This window comes from Chrysochloris asiatica, unplaced genomic scaffold (assembly GCF_000296735.1).
Source record: "Chrysochloris asiatica unplaced genomic scaffold, ChrAsi1.0 scaffold00099, whole genome shotgun sequence".
NCBI classification, from domain to species: Eukaryota; Metazoa; Chordata; class Mammalia; order Afrosoricida; family Chrysochloridae; genus Chrysochloris; species Chrysochloris asiatica.
In genome coordinates this window covers 511,890-527,964 of record NW_006408617.1, presented here as the reverse complement: position 1 = coordinate 527,964, position 16,075 = coordinate 511,890, and the positions used below count along the sequence as shown (strand labels likewise).

General features: G+C 35.2%; 1 protein-coding gene across 1 annotated transcript; it reads left to right on the top strand.

Annotated features, from left to right (window-relative positions):
* Window positions 1-275: 275 nt before the first annotated feature.
* Window positions 276-9,932, top strand: GCG (glucagon). The gene is made up of 6 exons (XM_006866988.1): window positions 276-517; window positions 3,446-3,546; window positions 5,114-5,275; window positions 7,083-7,220; window positions 8,588-8,731; window positions 9,444-9,932. The coding sequence occupies exons 2-6, from the start codon at window positions 3,455-3,457 to the stop codon at window positions 9,448-9,450; spliced, it is 543 nt and encodes a 180-aa protein (XP_006867050.1). The 5' UTR covers window positions 276-517; window positions 3,446-3,454; the 3' UTR covers window positions 9,451-9,932.
* The last annotated feature ends 6,143 nt before the right edge of the window (window positions 9,933-16,075 follow it).

Here is a 16,075-nt window from a genome sequence, read left to right as displayed (position 1 = left end):
TTGATAGATTTTTCATTATTATATTCAAATAAGAAACACATCATGGATAAGTAGCAAACCAATAGACTTTAATAAGACCCACTGATGAGACTGTACTCAAATGATTTTAGTCGTGGTCCACGTCATTTCAACATCAAAATTCACTTTAGGGCACTTAAGTGATTTTCATGCCTGACAGAGTGGAAGGTGAATTTCCAAAGTGCCCTCTTCATTCTCAGCAAAAAAAGGCACGAAAGTAAATAAAAAGTTTCCGTATCTCTTTACGCACATAAGTGTAAAATGCAGATGAGCAAAGTGAGTGGGCGTGTGAAATCGTTTGTAACAAAAACCCATTATTTACAGATGAGAAATTTATATTGTCAGCGTAATATCTGTGAGGCTAAGCACAGCTGTAGAGTATATAAAAGCAGTGCGCTTTTTGTGCAGAATACAGAGCTCAGGACAGAGAGCACTTCCAAAGTTCAGAAAGAGTTCTCTCTTTCTCTACCTGCTCTGTTTCACAGCACAGTATCTAAAGGTAAGATTAATATTGGGTAATTGTATGACTGTGGATCCTGCTTTTGGTACAGTTAAATATTCTTAAGGGAGCAAAGTATTATGACTTCAAATGCTATTCTTTCATTTTATACCATAGTATTAATAACTCATGGGGCAGAATTGAAATTAAAAGTGATATAAAATGCATTTCCATCTTCTTCAATACAGTGAAGTTCCAAAATGTGACAGAGAAATGATTCAACACAAAGAAAAGGAAACAAATATTCAAATCAATATACTTGTTATGAAATTTAACTGTTATGAGAACTGTATGTCAAAATAGGAATATTTTGAAAAGTAAATCTTGTTTTCCCTTCAATTTAATAGAAGGATATACTACTTCAAATAGAAGACATCTTTTAAAATCAGCAAATAAGGGTCTATTAGAGACACTATAACAGCAGTGGCTGTTTGCTAATTAAAACCGCTGGTTTTCTAACAGACCAAATTCAAATCTTTAAAATATTCTAATTTCTGATAGCAATAAAAAAATCAAAGCCCATGAAATTAGCTATTTGTAAATAAGACAACATACATGGTACAGAAATGAATACCATCTATTATTTTGGATGAGCAGAAGAAATTATTGTTGATTGATGGCCAATAACAATGATCAAAACCTAAAAAAGTCTACATTCTAACATACGATTTTAGTAAATATCTTTGTTGTTGCTGTTGTTAAGTGCTGTTGAGTTGGTTCCAACTCATAGTAATCCTGTATAGGGTCTCCAAGGAGCATCTGGTGAGTTTGAACTGCCAACCTTGTGGTTTAGAGTCCAGTGCTGATCCTACAGTGCCACATCAGGGGGGAAAAATTAGATGATCTAAAACATCTATTTAAGTTTCTAAAACAAAGGCCTGTTTCACAGAAATCTTTCATGGAATGAATGACTAAGTGCTGTGTACTTCCATAGTTTTCTAGCAGAGAAAATAAGCTAACCAGTTTTAAAAATACCTATTTGTCTGTGTTTAGACCTATAATATCTCTTTCCCTGGACTAAGATGAATCTTTCTAAAAGATCCCCTACACAGGAAAAACTATTGCTACCATATTGTGCTTTTAAATTTGAATTGAAAAACATGGTTCTTTCCAAACCACAGTTTCTCTCCTTAGGCCACCTGATGAGGGGAAAAGAACTTTGAAATTATTTTCTCTTTAAATACACCTTTGATACTATAATAACATAAATATTTATTTTCTCAGTATCCAAACTTGACTCCATTCTTAAATTTTCACAGTTCCATAGACTTTTACAAAATGAGTAATGACATTTAAAAGAAACATGTTTTAAAATCTCATTTTCAGAAACAAATTCGGTGGTTCAAACCGACCTGTGGTCAAGTGCTTATCCTTCAACACCACACCAGGACTCCTTTGGGGTCTTGAGTGGAGGAAATTATTTAGAACTAAATTGACAGCTTTCAGCCTTTTATAGAAAGACCAACTTGCTCGAAATTTTTTTTTTTTTTAATCCTGAAAGCATGAGTATTATAATTGAGAATTATCATCAGAAGATGCTACCTAAATAAATGTATGGCAACATTCCCAACACTGAAAGTATAACAAAATGCCAAATCACTAAGTGAATGTTGATGAATGAAGAAGGTAAATATATAATTTCTTTCACATTGCTTTGTCTAATGGGCCTCTCAATCTTAAAAAGACAGGCTTTCAAAGAAAAATTTGACTGTTGCAGGTAATATAGTCTCCAAGTTTTAGTGCCAGAAACAGATAGTAAATATGGCTAAGATGTTAAGGAAAAGATTGATAGTTTTAAATGATAATATTTGTAAAATCCTTATTTCAAACCAAATGTCATTTGCTAAAAATACTCTTTCAAATTATTTATGGATAAGCATAATCTAACTTGGATTGAAATCCCTACTTCTCAGAGTAAGCAATATTGGATTTGAAAGTAACAGAGAGTAGCCCATGACAAATACTGGAGTTGAGGCTTCCATTCAGAAAATAGAGGTGCTAACTCTACAGGGACTTTGCCCACATTCATGTTGGCCTCTGTGTATACCGCATGCCACGTCCTGGGCATACATTTGCTTGTGATACTAGGTGTACCACACAACCAGTTCTAGTGTGTCACTAGCAACAAATGACATATCCTGGACTAAGTCCAATTATAAAACAACCTGGGGACTTCCAAGACTTCAGAAGCAAGCACTGATTTTCTTTATGACAGTAATCTCTTAGTTTTCTAGTTGTGATTGTTCAAGTTGCCAGAAGCATTAGTTCTCGTTGTAAATTGCTTGTCTTTAAAATGATTTTTTTCCCCTTTAATTTAGAACAGGTCAAAGCACCCTAAAATACCTCAAATCTGTTGGCCGCTTTATAATTACAAAGTCTAGACCAAGTTACACTATTTAAAATATAAATGAATAATACATCTGAACCGACAGCTGGTATGCCAAGTTGTAGCCTGAGGCTGCTTTAAGATGGTTGAAATGCAGTATAATGTAAATGCTTGGAAGTGAAGGACTATTAATTGAAAGCCAGACTGATAGTTGGGGAGGGAGGGGTAGCGTTATGGATAAGGTGCCATTCAGACTAACCATATGTAGCATATCATCTACAGGGGATATTTTAAAGGTCTATCGTGGTCATTTTCAATTTCATTTCTGGAAATAAGCCTTCTAATCATTGACAGAAGTGTCCTACATTAATGAAAAATGATAGAACACATCTTTTGTGTCCCGTTTTACTTACAAAAAATCTAAGGAAAATTATAATCCACAATTTGAAATTTAATTGGAAATATAATCAGAATAAACTGATAAAACTGGCTTTTTCTTTCTATTTAGAATATGTACTTAGTTAAAATCAAGACTAATTTAGCCTGACATGTTTAAATATGATTGTCTGCTTCTGTTCCCCTCTCCCCCTGTTTTCTGATAGGAAGCAAAAATGAGAAGCTTTTATGTTGTGGCTGGATTGTTCGTAATGCTGGTACAAGGCAGTTGGCAACATTCCCTTCAAGATACAGAGGAGAAAGCCAGGTAGTAAATCCTTAGATCTGAACTTAATCTAAGATTAATGTCTGTAAAAACTGTGATTCTTAAGTAGGGTCTCAGTAATTTAAAGTAAATAATCTTTGCACAAAATTTACATGCTTAAAGTACCACAGTGATCAAGACAGGCTTTTCTGGAGTATAGATAAAAGTATGTATTGTTTGGTAACTAAAGAGTTGGGAAATGCTACAGGGGAGAGTGTAGCTTTTTGAATTCTTCAGATTATCCTATCTATTCATTCATTATTTACACACTGCATAGATTATTTTAATGATTCACACCAACTCTTTTCTCTTTATTTCTTTATTTAAAAAACCACATTGTTTCTTGCTAATTGTAAAAGTCATACATGTTCATGTATTCACACATGCTCACATGAAAAATTTGCAAAAGTGTCTTAAATATGCAAAATTCTATTATCCAGAGAAAACCAATCATCTTAAAAATTATGTATCTTAGTTTCATGTGATTTATATATTCTGTATAGAAATATTTCTCAACATAATACAGCTTGGCATCATGCTTTTTCTCTTAACAGTGCTAATTTTTCCGATATCATTAAAAGTATCTGCTAAATGTATAATATTCAATGGTTGCATATTAATCCATATAAAAATATACAATAATTATAAGAAAGTTTTCCTTCTGTGTTGGACATTTAAAAGGTCTGCAATTTTCCTGACTACAAATAACGTTGAAAATAACATTTGAGATGAGATTTTGTGCATTCAGGGTGGTCTGACCACATATAACATTTGCTGTATGTACTTTTCCTACATTTCTGCCTACGTTCTGGGGGTAGAGCTCTAGTAATAGAATCACTTACTATGTCAAAGAGTTTAAATGAGTTTCAACCTTTTATAATATTGTGCAAATAAACTTTCCAGAAAAATCACTTACACACAGTCCATCACAGTGTCCTTACCAGTATTTAATCTCTGCTAACCCGGCAGGCAAAAATGGCATCTCATTGTTGTTTTTGATTTCTATTTCTGAATATTAATCATACTGATTTTTCCTCATATATTTACCATGCAACCAACTGTTGATTACTGCCATGTGGATTATCTACTAAGCAATTTTAAATTAGCAAGTGCATGTTTTCCTGCCTTTGCTTGGACTTTTTAAAGTCTTTCTTCTACCATTAACTACCATATTATGAGGTAATTGAGCTATGTTTTTGTATTAATATATGCAAAACCCCAACCATAAATCTGCTGCCCAAACTAATAATTTGAAACTCTTTACTCTTAAAATATTCAAGTCAATGCTCTCTTCTGCCATTATTAGCATAATCATGAGCAGATTAATTAGTTGAAAAAAAATGCTTAATCCTATTTCAGAAAGAAAATGTCAGTTTAATAATTTGTTACTAGAATTCAGAATAGGAGTATACCCAACTATAATAAAACAATAAGATTCCAATGGAAAGCTTAGGGCTCTTTACAGTCTATACTGATAGGGGCCTTCATTAGTACTTTGTCCCCTGAAGTGAAGATGATCCTCAAGAGAGTTTACAGATTTTGTTACTGCACCAATCACTATTCTTCACAGATCAGTCTCAGCTTCCCAGACAGACCCACTCAATGATCCAGATCAGATGGTTGAAGACAAGCGCCATTCACAGGGAACATTCACCAGTGACTACAGCAAGTACTTGGACTCCAGACGTGCTCAGGACTTTGTGCAATGGTTGATGAACACCAAGAGAAACAAGTAAGACTTCAGAACCTCATCTGGAATTTGCATGCAGATATATTACCGAAATATATCTTAAATCTCTCAGACTTTTGTAAGTGAACACACTCAACAAAAATAGTGTCCCTAAACTCTTTCAATTTAGATGCTTCCCAAGGTTGCTGATAATATCCTTTGTATTAAGTCTCTGAATGCCCTCTCTATTTCTCATGACTTCAATCCCTTAGCTACCTGCACTTCTTTATGACATAGACCTTAAATTGTTTTCCCAACTGTGGTCTTAGCAACATCTACTCTCGTATTCATTTACCTTTGAAACTAACTTTAGTGGATCATGCAGAGTTAGAAATGAAATTTCTGGTCAAAAGAGAGAGCAAATTGACATTCCCTTGTAGGGATCAAACCCACGACTGTGCACACATTACAACTATGCCTAGCTAAGCTAATCATGGCAAGGAATAGAAACAAATGCATTCCTTTTCTTGTCGAATGCAAACCAAGATATGCATTTCAAATTACAGCCTAACTGCACAGTATAAAGAGAGACGGCAAAGAACACAGGCCTATATAGTACGGCATACATTTTAATGTTGGATTTTCTTTGACGAGTGTTGGGGTTTTGCTGCATCTCGGCTATTGGAGGAAATCATCTGCAAGGGTTTCACAGAAATGGTGGAATTTCACAATTTCTTTGGAGAGTGGCCCACAAGAGGAAGGGAGTTCTGCATACAGAGTAGCTAAAGGAATAAAAAATTCAGGAAAAGGACATGGATTTGTGTGGATAGAATGAAGAGGGAAGGGGAGGAGAGAGAGAGAGGAAATCACGGACAAGCAAGAGGAATAGGAGAGACAGAGTTGCAACTAATGTTCTAAAAGTCTAGGGTACGTTCAATTGCAGGAAAGACGGCAGGATAGTCTGAACAGACATTGAAAGAAACTCTGATAAGAATGACAGGTGAGGCCATCAGTGAAATGTGAGAAACCACAAATTTCTAAAAATGAAAAAGACTATTTTCCATAAAGTGAATGCCACAAAGGTTCGCATTAGTGTATTACTAGCCTTGATCTCGGAGTTCTGGTGTGGTGCTGTGGGTTAATGGGCTGGACTGCAAAATTGATTTGAACCACAAGGTCAGAAGGTCAAGCTTACCAGACACTCCTTGGAAACCCTATCAGACTGGCTATGCATCAGAACTGACTCGGTGGCACTTAACAACTACCATATCCTTGTTCACAGATTATTCTGTGTGCAAACTTTCCAGTGCTAATCTATGCCAGAGTTAGCTTTTTTCACCACTAATTGATCACACAATTCCCTTAATCTACTATCATGTGGTCCTTTTGATAACAGTTTAAGATGCTCCCTTGCTTCTCTGACCTTGCTTCTACAATTTACTCCGGCCAATGTTTATTACTAACAAACACCTCCCTTGTTGGAGAATAGTACTGTACAATGGCAAGTCTATTTATCTACTGAGACTGGTATAACTAACTAATGGGCACAGAAAACAGAGGTAGTGAAGATGCGTACCCTGAGAAGAGGCTTTTGTCCCTCCCTAATTATTAGGCCTTTCCCATCAATTTTCTTTCCTTAAAAAAAAAAAAAAAATTCTCCACTTACAGAAATATCCTTTGATGGTCCCCATCAATTTTCAGTCCAGACAATTAATGTAGCTTTAAGATTAATCCCCAGACACCCACTCTCCCAAATTTTCTCTAAGCCCCTCCTACATAGAATCCCAAACTTAAAGCTGCCACTGCTTATAGGTGAGAACCATATTGCCAGAGAGACAGATCTTCAATTTAACGTTCACATTTCTTTCAGGAATAACATTGCCAAACGTCATGATAAATTTGAGAGACATGCTGAAGGGACCTTTACCAGTGATGTAAGTTCTTATTTGGAAGGCCAAGCTGCCAAGGAATTCATTGCTTGGCTGGTGAAAGGCCGAGGAAGGCGAGAGTAAGTCTGTACATCCTTATTTGACATTATTTTTATCCTTGATGGTGAAAATTTAAGTCTATAGTTATCTATATATGGATCTGGATTAGGGAAGCTATTAGTATAGTCTCTTAAAATTAGGAAAATAATTCTGATTGGTGGGAGACAGTATACAAAAGTATAGTCTGTTTTTATATTTGATAGGAAGCAGATTACATTTTTATCTCTCATTATGGTTATATTAAATTGAGAGTATTAGTTTGTCATCTGAACCAGGAGGACCCTTTTGAGAGTAAGTAGGGAACTTTTGATAATGACAGAGGTACAAGCTTAAGCTAGGACTGTCCCAAGGAAACTAGGGATTAACAAAAAAAAGATGACATAATCCCCAAAACAAAGTTTGACGTTAGATGTTTGTATAAATGATCAACATGTAAAATTGTGATGAATACTGAGAGCAAACAAGCACAAGATGTTGAGGAAAATGACTCTCAAAGTAGAGTGTCTGTATATTGAACCAAATGCTCAACATTTTCTGTAACTGTTATATAAATATCCATGAAATAGCCCAAGTTGAAAATAAAATTAAGGTCTATCTGATTTTCTTATGGTCTTTTTTTATTGACATTTTAAATATGAGGGACAGAAAACGTGTTGAATGCTGATTTTTTAACACGATTTAAGAAAAGTTTACTGAGACTTAAAGAGATCTCAAGACAAAAAGGAAATACTACTGTTGTTTGTTTATTAATGTACCAGCCATTGAACTTGCAAAGTTGCTTACACTTGAAGGCATTTTTCCTGTATTGAAAGGGATACCAAAAATTCTGATATGGGAAACTGATGAAATAGAAACTCTAATAAAGACTAAGTTTCCCTTCATACTTCAGTTTGTAAAATTGTTCTGAAAATCACAGGTTTTACAATTATATATGCTTTATTAAATTTCAAGAAAATTAATAGTCTCTCCAATATTTTCTGTGTTGCCAATATACTAAAAATTGTGAAGCAGCCTGAAATATTGAAAAGGGCATACAGGTTTAATTTCAGATCCCATCTCTACTTCTTCTTGTTGTTAAAGTACCAACCAGTCAGTTCTTAGACATAGCGACCCTGTATAGATTCCCAAGGAGTGACTGGTAAGTTTTAAGCCCCAAATTTACACTTAGCAGTCCAGTGCTTATCCTACAGCGTCACATCAGGGCTTTTTACTATTTACAAACTGAAATTTTTTCTTTCAGTTCATACTGGTTTCTATGAGATTTTTCGTAGTCTGACTTCAGTAAATAAGAACCCATTGTTTTCCCAGTGAATTTTGTGTGCATTAGCAGTGAGAGGCAATCACTAAGTACTTATTTTAATTTTTAAATTTTCATTCTGTTCCTTAGTTTCCCAGAAGAAGTCGCCATCGTTGAAGAACTCCGCCGCAGACATGCGGATGGATCTTTCTCTGATGAGATGAACACAGTGCTTGATAATCTTGCCACTCGAGATTTTATAAACTGGTTGCTTCAGACGAAAATTACTGACAGGTAACTGCATTCAGCCCTTCACAACAACAACAACCGTAACAACTGAATTCCAGTCAATTCTGAAAACCATGAAAAGTTTCTTAATATTTGTTGTCATATTGCTACAGGTTGTTCTCCATGTGGGGGAGAGTTTTTACTTTCATTATATAGTAAAAAATATGTGTGTTTAAATCATTTGAGAGTACATTATTATATTCGTTTGGGACCACTGCAGTTTTATTCATTCACTCATTGATTCCAAAAACAGTTACTGAATATCTGTAAGGGACGAGACACTAGAACAGATATGAATAAAACATGGAGTGTGTTAAGTCATTCACATATTAATATTACATTACAAATTGTTATATATGTTGACATTTTAGCACAAAGATAAAATGCCAAACTATATGGCATCATATACTTAATGCAATAGGCATAATAGTAAAAATCGAAACACTACAACATATAATGTAGCCAATTATCTTGAAGGATGTTATTGCTTTTTCTAATTATTCATAATTGTATATTTTTTGTGGGGAGGTATTAGGATAAATCATCTTTGAATGCAAGTATGCAAAGTCCAAACGGCAGGTACTTATAAGATAAAGGGAATACTAGATAGCTTTTATCAAAATAAATCATTGAAACGATTCCTAATTATGTTAACATTATCATCTGTGTATAAAAGCTATGCTAAATCATTCTCTCATTCTCTCTTTTTAATCTCTAGGAAATAAATTATGTCACCATTCAAGACCAGCTTCATAACATCACTTGCCAGCCACTTGGAATGTTTGAAAATTTAAGTTCTGTAAATTTAAGACATGTATTCTGAAGCCATATACTTTGCATGCCAACAAATGAATTTTCTTTTAGTGTTCTGTAGCCACAAGATTGTAAATGGAATAAACTATTGTGGAAAGATTGCTAAAATATCACCTTTAAAATTTGAAAATGCTGTATTATCTTATTTTTGATGAAGTCCTCCAACCTATTCACAGTTAGCAATGAAATCAATTTTCTATATCAATTTGTATATGTTAATTGTTCTTATCACAATGTATCTGCATGCTAATATAGAAGAGAAAGGCTGGCATCCACAGTGCTGAAACTGGAAAGAAAACTTCCTTCTTGAAACTGTTGTCATAAAAAGGCTCAACTGTCAATAAATCAAAGATAGATAGACTTAAATACAATTTTCAAGCTTCTTTACCATTGTTTGTTTTTTCTATGTCTCTCTTCTTAATGCCGCTACAGCTTCCAAACCTTTCTTCTTCTAAACTGTTAGCCCACAAGACATAGACACGGCTACATGCTTTGACTGGTTGCAGTGAACTTTAACATATTGATCCAACATTGAAAATCAGGGTATTGTATATCAAAAATACTGATTTTTGGCTTCTCTTGAAAAGTTGACTCATCAGATAACATTAGACCTAAAAGGCAAGTGTCCCTTGGAGCCGAGTAGCCACTGCTTCTTTCTGGAGTCTCATGTTCGGCAGCTCACAGCAGTGCCACCACACAGACACAAATACAAACAGGTACACACACATGCACACACGCAAACTTCAAATAATGTACACTTGGGAACTTATCCTTGGCCTACTTTATGTATATCCATTACAATCTGGAGGAGTCCTGGTGTGTCACTACACTGCAAGGTCCATTTGAATCTCAAGGTCAGTGATTCAAACACACCAGCCACTCCTCAGAAACTTATTCAGGGTTACTATGAGTCAGAACTAACTCAATGGCACTTAACAACAACAACAAATCATGGCCTGGCACTTGAAGATATTTGGGTTTGCACCTGCTCTATAATGCCTATAGCTTGAGCTAGTCTGGTGCTGAACACCGTATCTGAGACTTTTGTTTCTCATATAAAGACTTGCACTATAGCTCTGTGTTGTTGTAAGTACTGTTGAGTCAGTTCCACCTCATGGAAACTCTATATTGGATTCCTTGAGGAGTGACTGGTGGGTTTGAACCACTGACTTTGAGGAAGGCAGTTCAGTGCTTATCCAACAGCACCACATCAGGACTCAAAGAGCTCATGTAAGTTAGAAGCTCTCTCAAGAACTCACATGAACCGAATCCATGACATGCCACCACCACAGAGCTTACATCAGTTACCTGCCAATAAGGTTTGAAAATTACTTAACACTTTGGTGTTATTGTTGCTAAGTGTCAAAAGTTGGTTCCCACTCATAGAAACCCTGTATAGGGTTTCCAAGGAGCTGCTGGTGTCAAACTTGTGCTTAACAGTCCAGTGCTTATGGAAGCGAACTTGAGGTAATTCCTGTAATTATGTCACTCGTACATATCCACATATTGGTTAATTTTTCCTAAGCTGGATAGAAAAGGGTAGAGGGAAGGTTAGGGCTAGTTGTATGTGACTGAATAAGTAACTTAAACATTCTGAGTTTAAGTTCTTGACATGATAAGATAAGGTTAAAATTGTCATATTATCATCATATCCTACAAAAGTATGACTTTGTCTTTACTTTATAACATGGTCTCAGATAACAAAATCTGTAGTACTCACCCTAAAATGGTTGCTACAGGGATAGTTACAGCAGAAGCTAGCTTTGTATATATTAATGATATGTTTGGAACTTTCCCCCAAATCAAAACCACCATGTTTTCCTCCAAAGCATCTCAGTGAAGAATGCTGGGAGGCCGCACAAATATTTTCTCAAAGTAGAGTACTTGTTTGTTTGTTTATACGCTTATTTTTAATTAGAAGCTGGCTATGTTGAACAAAGGAGGAGGAGGGAAGCATAAGGCAGTGGATGTAAGTCAAACCCAAGAGTGCCCAAGATCAAAACCAGAGAAGACAGTTCTGCTTTTAAGATCTAGAGACAAACTCAGGACTTAGACAGAAGACAGAGCTAAGGAGATAAGGAGTCTTGTAAGTGTAGATCCGAAGTTGAATGTATTCATTTGGTATTATGTTTGACTGCGTATAATCCAAACCCAATCACAGAGACTTAGCTAAATGGGAACATGCATTTTCCACAAAACAATCAATAACCCCAGTGTCAGAACCGTAGACATGCAAGTATAGCCTAGTAATAGTACTTGTATCTTTTCACTTTGACATAATTGTTGTTGTGTTAGGTGCTGTCAAGTTGGTTCTGACTCATAGCTACTCTTTATAGGGTTTCTGAGGAGTGGCTGATAGGTTTGAACCATAGATCTTGCAGTCCTCATGGTTAGCAGTCCAGTGCTTAATCTACAGTGCCACATGAATGGTAAATGCATATGTTTGGAAGGAAGAAATTTTGAAACTCAATGGTCTAAATTTTTAATCTCAAGAAACTGGAAGACAGAAGCGCTCATTTCAAAAAGTAGAAGAAAGGAAAAATTGCCAGTGCCTGTAATAAAATGGTAATAGCTCTAAAGAGCCACCAGATAATAAAAGTATGTTGTTGTTGTTGTTATGTGCTGTGGAGTCGGTTCCGACTCATAGCGACCCTGTACAGGGTTTCCGAGGCTGTAAATCTTTAAGGGAGCAGAAAGCCTCATCTTTCTCCTGGAGAACAGCTGGTAGTTTCGAACTGCTGACCTTGTGGTTTGCAGCCCAATTCATAACCACTACGCTACCAGAGCTCCTTAATAAAAGTATAAGAAGATATTATTTTAAATTTGACACCTAATACACCTGACAAGTTAGAGGGAATGGACAAATTCCTAGAAAAATAAAATCTGTTACTGAAACAGACACAAGAAATATAAAATTGTAATAATCCTCTTTCTATTATGGAATTGGAAGCTTTTATTTATAAAATCTTTTTTTTTTTTTAAAAAAGAGCTCCATCCCCAGATGGCTTCACAGGTGAATTCTAAACATTTAAGGAAGCACAAACACTAATATTACATAAACTCTTCAAAACAAAGGAAAAAGTAGGATTAATTCCCAGTTTACTTTACAAGACCAATACAACATCGATACAAAAATCAGACAAGGATTATTTAGGGGGAAAACGACAGGCTAATCTGACTCACCAACACAGATGTAGAATTCTATACAAAATATTAGCAAATCAAATCCAGCAATATAGAAAATAAATAATGCAGTAAAGTCAAGTATATACCAGGAATTCCAAAGTTGTTGTTTTGTTTTGTTTTGTTTTGTTTTGTTTTTTTACTTCCAAGCAGTCAATGTAACTCAGAACATTATCAGAAAGAAAAGGAAAAATTCTTGTGATTAGCTGAATGAATAAAGAAACCCATTTGATGACATTTATAACTCATTATGATTTTTAAAAACTTTTAGAAAGAGGTAATGCAGGCAAAGGGAGTAAGAAATTAGCTAGAAAAACAAAACAATACAAAAAACAACATAAAAGAAATAGAACTAATAAATCAAAATGGTAATCCTCTGAAAAGAAATGAACAAAATAGAAACCAATGTAAGCAAGGAAAAAAAGAAAATAGCACAAATAAATAATGAAAATGTATTGGGAAACAATCATTGAAATAGAAAATATGAGACGATGCAAAATGCTGAACAAATTTATTTGAAAATCTGGAAGAAATAAATAAAATTTTATATGCAATTTAAAATAATTGACACTAATAGAATAAAATGCTGAAATCGACCATTTTCCATAGACAAAATGGAGAAAAATATCAAATAACTAGGTCACTAAAAAGCACCAGGTTCAGATAGTTTTACATAGATGTTTACCAAACTTCAAACATAGTCATGGTGCTACATAACGGGTTCCATAGGATAGGGGAGGAAAAGTCCTAATTTTAAAAGTGAGGTGGGTGAAATATTGATATCTGTACTTGATAAGAGGAGCTCTGGTAGCGTAGTGGTTACGAATCAGACTGCGAACCTCAAGGCCAGCAGTTCGAAACTACCAGCTGTTCTGCGGGAGAAAGATGAGGCGTTCTGCTCCCGTAAAGATTTACAGCCTCGGAAACCCTGTTATAGGATCGCTATGAGTCGGAACCGACTCCACGGCACTTAACAACAACAACATACTTGATAAGATACAGTAGAAAGGAAAATTACAGGCCAATTTCACTTGTGAATGTTGCTGCCATTAACTGTCCTTGAGTTGGTTCTGACTCATATCTACTCTGTATAGGATTTCCAAGATCGACTGATGAGTTTGAACTGCCGAACTTGTGTTTAGCAATCCAATGCTTATGAATAGTTACTTATAAATCTTTAAACAAAAATAAAAAAGCAGAATTCCACAACACATTTAAAAATAATTAATGCACAATGACTGTGTTTGATGCTATAGGATAAGCACTGGACAGCTAACTACAAAGTTGGCAGTTTAAAAACCACCAGCTGCTCCACAGGAGAAAGATGAGGCTTCCTACTTCCGTAAAGATTTATAGCCTCATGAACTCTATTCAAGGTCTCTATGTGTTGGAATCGACTCAATGGCAGTAGATTTTGGATACTGGGTTGACCAGTGTTCCTAAAATTTGTAAATGTGACCTTCTTTGGAAATAGGGTCTTTGAATGTGTAAATACATTTAAGATGAAGTATACTGGATTATTGATGAAGGAGTTCTGGTCACGTAGTGGTTATGAATCAGGCTGCTAACCTCAAGGTCGGCAGTTCAAAACTACCAGCTGTTCTGTGGGAGAAATATGAGGTGTTCTGCTCCCATAAAGATGTGCAGCCTTGGAAACCCTGTGCAGGATCACTGAGTCAGAACCGACTCCACGGTACTTAACAACAATACTACATTAATGTTGTTCGGTGCCTAGAATTGGCAGAATGAAATACTGCCAGTCCTGTGCCACCTTCACCGTTGTTGCTATGTTTGCAGCCGATCCTTGTAACCACTGTGCCAGTTCATCTCCTTGAGGATCTTTTTCTTTCTTCCTTGACCCTCTGCCAAGCAATGCTGTCCCTCTCCAGGGACAGGTCTATCCTGATTACATGTTCAATGTCGATGAAACAAAGTCACCATCTTTGATTCTAAGGGGCTGACTTCTTCCAAAACAGATTTTTAAAATTCTTCTGCAGTCCATGAATATTCTTCATCAATACCATAATTCAAATGTATGAATTATTTTTTAGTCTTCCTTATTTACTGTCCAGCTTCCACATGTATATGAGGCAATTAAAAGACCCTCACAGGTGATGCCATAGCTTAATCCTCAAAGTGACATTTTTGCTTTTTAAAGCTTTTTAAAGGTGATCTTTTGCAATAGATTTTCCCAGTGTAATAGATCATTTGATTTCTTGTCTGCTGCTTTCATGGGCATTGTCTGTGGATCCACACAAAATAAAGTCCTTGACCATGTCAATTTTTTCTCCATTCATCATGATACTGATAATTGATTAAATTGTGAGGAGTTTTGTTTCCTTCATATTGTCATATACTGTGGTACTGGATCAGGGTGGGCCCTAATCCAATCCTGGAAATAACCCAAATGTCCATGATCAGAAATACTATTGGAATAAATGGTGTAGTCATACAATGGAATACTACACATTAATAAAAAGGGCAAACTTTTAATAAATACAACAATATAAATGAATCTCATAGATTATCTGTTGTGCAAAAGAAGTCAAGCACAAAGACAGCATACAACATGATGCCAATCATATAAAATTAAACAAGTAAAACTAAGCAATGGTGATAGAATAGCTCAGTGAATATATTTGGATTAGGGAGGTACACAATTGACTTAGAAATGGACAGAAGAGAACTTTCTAGAGTGATGAAATTTTTATGTATTTTTTATTGGGATGTGGGTTACACAGGCTTATACTTAAACATATATGGATATGTACACATACATACACAATGATCTTGGTTTCAAATACTACTGCCCACTAAAAAAAAAAAAAAAAAAAATCAATGGCTCCTTGGAGAAATGCTTTATTCCTCGAGATACATGAAATAGAAAGTAAGCATATAACATCTTGTGTCAGAAAACAAGGAAATGTTCAAAGCTGATGGGGTAGAGAATTCCAAGGTGACAAAATGCTAACAATTGGTACACTAGACTTTGATGAATATAGGTGTGCTCTCCACATTGTTTTTTCAGCATTTTGTAGGTTTAATTTTTTTTCAATATATGGGACTTAGAAATAATAAGTATTAATGATATTTGCTAAGATATCAACTCATTACTTTAAAATGTGACAAATATATGGAGAAAAGGAGGTGTAGAGTAACTTCATACTTTGTGAGAGAACATTTTATAGACTTCCAGCTAAATTATATAAAAGAAGTTATAGAGTAAGAAAGATCACCATTTTATAGTCTTTAATAAAATAATGGATCTAAACAGTCATCATCAGTGAATATTAAAACCACTAGGTAATATGTGTGGGGGAAGAGGGAGCGGGCTTGATGGTGGATTAGAGAGAA